The 5,000-nt window shown below is 42.4% G+C and overlaps 1 protein-coding gene across 2 annotated transcripts in view; it reads left to right on the top strand.

The window, feature by feature from the left end:
* Positions 1–5,000, top strand: part of LOC110051883 (sterol carrier protein 2-like) — a 15,632-nt gene that overhangs the window by 10,472 nt on the left and 160 nt on the right. The window contains exons 8-12 of one of the 2 annotated variants that reach the window (XM_089291975.1): positions 593–781; positions 2,177–2,264; positions 2,982–3,047; positions 4,064–4,116; positions 4,887–5,000. The exon at positions 4,887–5,000 is cut by the window's right edge and continues 160 nt beyond it. In XM_089291975.1, the coding sequence (XP_089148101.1) occupies positions 593–781; positions 2,177–2,264; positions 2,982–3,047; positions 4,064–4,116; positions 4,887–5,000 (510 nt within the window). Of the gene's footprint in view, positions 1–592; positions 782–2,176; positions 2,265–2,981; positions 3,048–3,538; positions 3,646–4,063; positions 4,117–4,886 lie in introns of those variants that run through there. The other variant, XM_089291976.1, reaches the window with a different exon arrangement.

The following is a 5,000-nucleotide window of genomic DNA, read 5'->3' as shown; positions in this document are numbered from 1 at the left end:
ACAGGGGTATTCTCGTGATGCGTGATTAGCTGATTTTATTTTTCGTGAAACGTGAATTTAGGAAATTACTCTTCGTGATCCGTGACCTAAAGGTTTTCCGTGACCCGCGAGGAACTTGAATTATTAACCGATATTCGTGATTTCACCTCTCTATTCTACGTGATTTTGAGACGCGAGTCTTCCGAATCGTTAGAGTCGTCTATCGAGAGTGACTTAGGTATGGAGCCTTGACTTAGCCTTTCACGATTTTGCTGTCTTCAAACACTTTTTCTAGTGTAAGAACAAGAATATCTTCCTTGCTTATTTTCGTGATTCGGGAAAACGAAATCTTTTATATCCGTGATCCGTGAACCTCCATTTTTTCCGTTCGTGAACCGTGCGAGAGACCCCCCTGTACGACCCTCATAAATGGATACCAGTGAATTTAATGCTGGGGGTAACCCTGTGATGGACTAGCATCCCATCCAGGGGGGAGTAGAAATACTCCTAGTCGCTTCATGTTATAGCAACCGGGATAAACTCCAGACTGATGTGTATCTCCAGCCTCCTATGCAGACCTTGAACCTTAAACTTTAGCTTTCTTTGTCTTCAGAACAAAGCTGTTGAGATCGTTGCTCAGCAGATGGTCACAGACCTCCCATCTTCGTTTGAACACAGTTTTCTGGACCTGGCAGGTGTGGCGATGGCTCGTAAAGCTGCCGCTGACTGCTACAGATCATCAGGGCTCACTCCTTATGATGTTAGCGTTCTTGAAGTCCACGACTGCTTCTCTTGCAATGAGGTCAGTTTGAACTTTGTTTGGTTTGGTTCAGATTTGAATGTGCTAGCTTGTAGATTGCCGATCAGAAGCATTTAAATCAAGTTTCGCATAATTTCAGCTTTGGTCGGTTGCTTGATTGTTTTCCAGAGCATTTTTCAGATCTAAAGTCATTGAGAAAACCTTAACCCACACTGGTTTTTAAAGAGTGAACAACACGCGTTTGAGGTCAGCACGGAGGTTACTGTTTTTAGACTGTTTTAAGTAGCAAAAGCAGCATAACGCCACCTGATGTTGGAGATCAAACATACACAGAGAACGCAGCACAGAGAACGCAGCAATTTCAATTTATTTGAAAGTCAGTACCATTGGTTACATTTAGTTCAAAACACTTTGGCTAACACTTCTGCCGTGAACTTCGAGGAGCAGATCTCCCCCGGGCTGGGGGGGGGGGGGGGGGGAGGGAACTTACATATAAAAAGGGCGGGGGTGCTCGTCGAATCTTTTAGGGTTAAAAAAGCGTGTTGGGAACCTCTAGGGTGTTCAGCCTCAAAAGACCCACTGCGGGGACACACGTCTAGTTCGCACATATTTAACAAATTGACGCCAATGTTTTATGCGTCTCTCCTCTTATTGGTGATTATTATACATTGTAGTCACCATCTGTCTTCTGATTGGCTAAAAGCCTACAGATAATTCTGGGAAACAGCGCAACCTAAAGATTATTCGCTAATCTGCCAGCAGATTAGTGAATAATCTGTAGGTTACGCGCGCAATGCATGATTTCCAAGAGCAATGTCAAGTTCACGGACAGTGAAGTAAGAACAATTGGCTTGTCGAAAATAAACTGACTATTCTTGGTGCGATATGCGTGTGTCGATATATTTTTTTTTTAAACAATGTATAATAAAACAATTATTAGATTCGGTTTTTGTGACATCCGAAATAATCAAGGTCTCGGTTAGTGTTATCAGCCTCAGTCTTCGGCTGATAACACTTACCTCGACCGTGATTATTCCGGATATCACAAAACCCTCATCCAATAATTGTTTATAAACTGGGTGGAAGAGATAATCTCTTGCTGGGTGTTAGTTGTCAAGAATCTGTGGATCCAGGAGTCAAATTGTGACTAATTCGTGTTTCTCACCTTACATTTAATGTATTCTGAATTAAAATCATCTTAACGATGTGGATTTACTTCCCTTTCAAAGAACTCCCGTGTAGATTCAATTTGTCGCTGTTATCGGGACCTGATAACATTACAAACACGTAAAAAGTCTGGTAATTTTTTTTCCAACTGAGGTCCGCTAGTGATGGCGTTATCTAAGTGTCTTTACTCTTATTGACGATAACGATTAGCCAATGAGCGTTCGAGAATTTTGACAGTTATTGTTAAAAAGTCATTTTGATTCATTTCAGTTATTCATGTATGAAGCCATGGGACTGTGTCCGCAGGGGAGGGGTGGGGAGTTAATTGACTCGGCTGAGTGGATCACCAACACAAATGGTAAGATATGATCACTAGTGAAACACGGTACTTACAATACAAATATTACTCACTAGTAATGTAACTTATGATAGTGAAATACTGTAGCTTACAAAACCCTAGCATGGGTGATGTACCAGGCCTCGCGAGGTCTCACATGAATTGCTTGCTACCCTTTGAGAGGACAACAGAACAAACAACAGAAACAATGCCCCTAGCCCTAAAACAATAACAGCTGCTAACAATGAAGAGAATTACAAGCTTACCAGAGCTGCTACACTTCTGCCTAGGCCTCTGGCTAGTTGGCGGATTAAGTGTCAGTAGGACTGCTTATAAATTTATGTAAAAGGGCTTACTGTAAATCCTCGAATTAGCGCCCCCCTCCTCTTGAATAAGCGCCCCCCCCCCCATTTTGTGGACGAGTAATAAGACAACAAAGGATGTATAGTTTTCGTCATGTAGTATTAGATCTGTACATTGTTTCAGTTTGTGAACACCTTTAGTGAACACGTTAAGAACTAACGGTGCCGCGATTTAAACTTTAGGATCAGGTTTTTGTGTCAATAAGCAATTTATGTTGGTGTTTACGCACGGATGATGTATTAAAAAAATGATCATGTCAGAGCACGATTTGGGAAAAATTAAATTAGCGCCCCCTTCTTCTCCTAAATTTGAAATAAGCGCCCCGGGCGCTAATTCGAGGATTTACGGTAGTTGTTTTTCTTTGTTTTGTTGTAGGTGGTGAAGTCTGTCGTATTGGAGGCAGGTGGGTGGTGAATCCTTCAGGAGGTTTAGAGTCCAAAGGTACGTTAAATCAACTCACCGCAAAACGTTTCGTATCGTCAAAGTTCAGATGCATTCGACCCGAAAATTTAGCAGAGCATGAGAGAACAGTAAGTCCTCTAGCTCTAACAGCTATCTTATCGTTTGAGCTTGAAGACGGCATTGGCCACGGTGGTCGCCGAGGATGCGGTCACGTTAGGTTTTAAACCTTAAATTTACACTTCCACTTCGAAAAGTGAAAGAAAATTGTCCAATGTTCAATGTCAAAAACCACGTTTTTCAGTGCAAAGTCCCTAAGCAGCCAGGCCTCTGGATAGTTTCCAGTTCCTACAGTTCAAATTCGCAGAACCTCCGCGAAAACGTCAGGTTAATTAAGGAGAGAAGCTAGTCGACAACCAGAAATTAAACTTTCTTTGCTTAGCGCACTTTTGGTTTTTTCGCCAGTGAGTTGAAATCTCTCGGCCAAGCATTTTCAAATAAAGTATATTTTTTATGAAAACTCGATAATTCAGATAATTAGGCTCGATTACAAGCCGCTCCTCAGGCAGGAAGGTAGAGCGGACTCGAGTGAGTAGTGGAAATGGAGCGTACAAAGAAGTGAACACTCGGCTTCCAGTTGCCGTCTGGGACACCAAAACATTCAGTAAGTGCTTGCTTGCTTGCTGTTAACTGATGCATGTAGTTTCAGTTCTTGAAATTGGTTTTCAAAAGTCAAACGTGACAATAACCGCAAAAGTGTTCAAATGTTGTTGTTTATAGTGGTCAATGTGCTTAGTTACCCCTAGCTAGTTCACATGCATGCCATGAGAGAAACGAATATATCAACTAAACATAATAGGCTTAAAAATCCCAACTGGCGGAAGGAAGACCAGTTGGCTATTTACCAGCATGACCGAGGAGTTGAACTGGGGTCTCCAGCCTTGTGGTCGGTGCGGAACTTGAACCCGCGACCTCCGGATTTCAAATCCGACGCCTTAACCACTCGGCCACGCTGCCTCTGCGTTATCCCGAGGCACATGTTCCCTTATTTCTTGCAGGTCATCCGATCGGTGCTACAGGTCTGGCGCAGTGTGCAGAGCTTAATTGGCAGGTGATTATCATGTTTTCACCTTCTTTTAATCATTCTCCCTGTAAGAGGACTTCCTAAAAGCCTATTCCAACACTGAATATTTTCGCGCATGGTACAGTAGCTCCGTTCTTAAAAGCAAGGACATAACTAAAAAGCCTGAAATTAATTCCACACTGACATAAATTCTAGTGTTCCAGAAATGTCCTACTAAGATATCCCTGAGTGATTTCTGTACTGGGTTACAATTTCCCAAGAATGTTTAACTCACCGTACCATTTTCACCTTTTAACCCGTTTGTACGTATGTTGCAAAAGCTCGATGCTAGTCGATTTTACGGCCAGCACAAATATTGGTCTCACTATGAACTGTGTGTCAAATTGTAGTTGTACCTGTCATCCGTCATATTATTCTTGATATCCCTAGTTAATTCAACTTCTTTACGCTACAAGCAATTCATAGTCCCATAACCGTCTTGAAATGCTTGACTGCCTATCAAGGAAGAACGCTCTTAAACTCCCAGGCTCAGTCTTAAGCTTTATAAGCTTCGTGTTTCCTCCGAGCAGGGCGAAAGAGGGTTGTCCTACATTCAAAACACGGACGGGGAAATTGACCGCGCGAAAACTTGGGTAAGGCTTGAAGGAAAACCCTGCGTACTTCATGCTTCTAGTTTGAAGATCTTAGAAGGAGGAAGAAAAACTACAACCTCTGTAGCCTTAGAGGCCTTTTAATGAATACTTGTATTCATTTTATTGTAAAGAGAGTTTTTGTTCGATTTTGTCCTTCACTGTTAGCTGAGAGGCGAAGCTGGCAAGCGGCAGGTGGACGGGGCATTGGTAGCTTTGCAACATAACTATGGAATCGGTGGAGCAGCTGTAGTGACCATGTACAGGAAATATAAACCAGAA

Source organism: Orbicella faveolata, unplaced genomic scaffold, assembly GCF_042242905.1.
Source record: "Orbicella faveolata isolate gen_17 unplaced genomic scaffold, um_ofav_v1 contig_24, whole genome shotgun sequence".
NCBI lineage: Eukaryota > Metazoa > Cnidaria > Anthozoa > Scleractinia > Merulinidae > Orbicella > Orbicella faveolata.
This window is presented reverse-complemented; position numbering and strand designations above follow the sequence as displayed.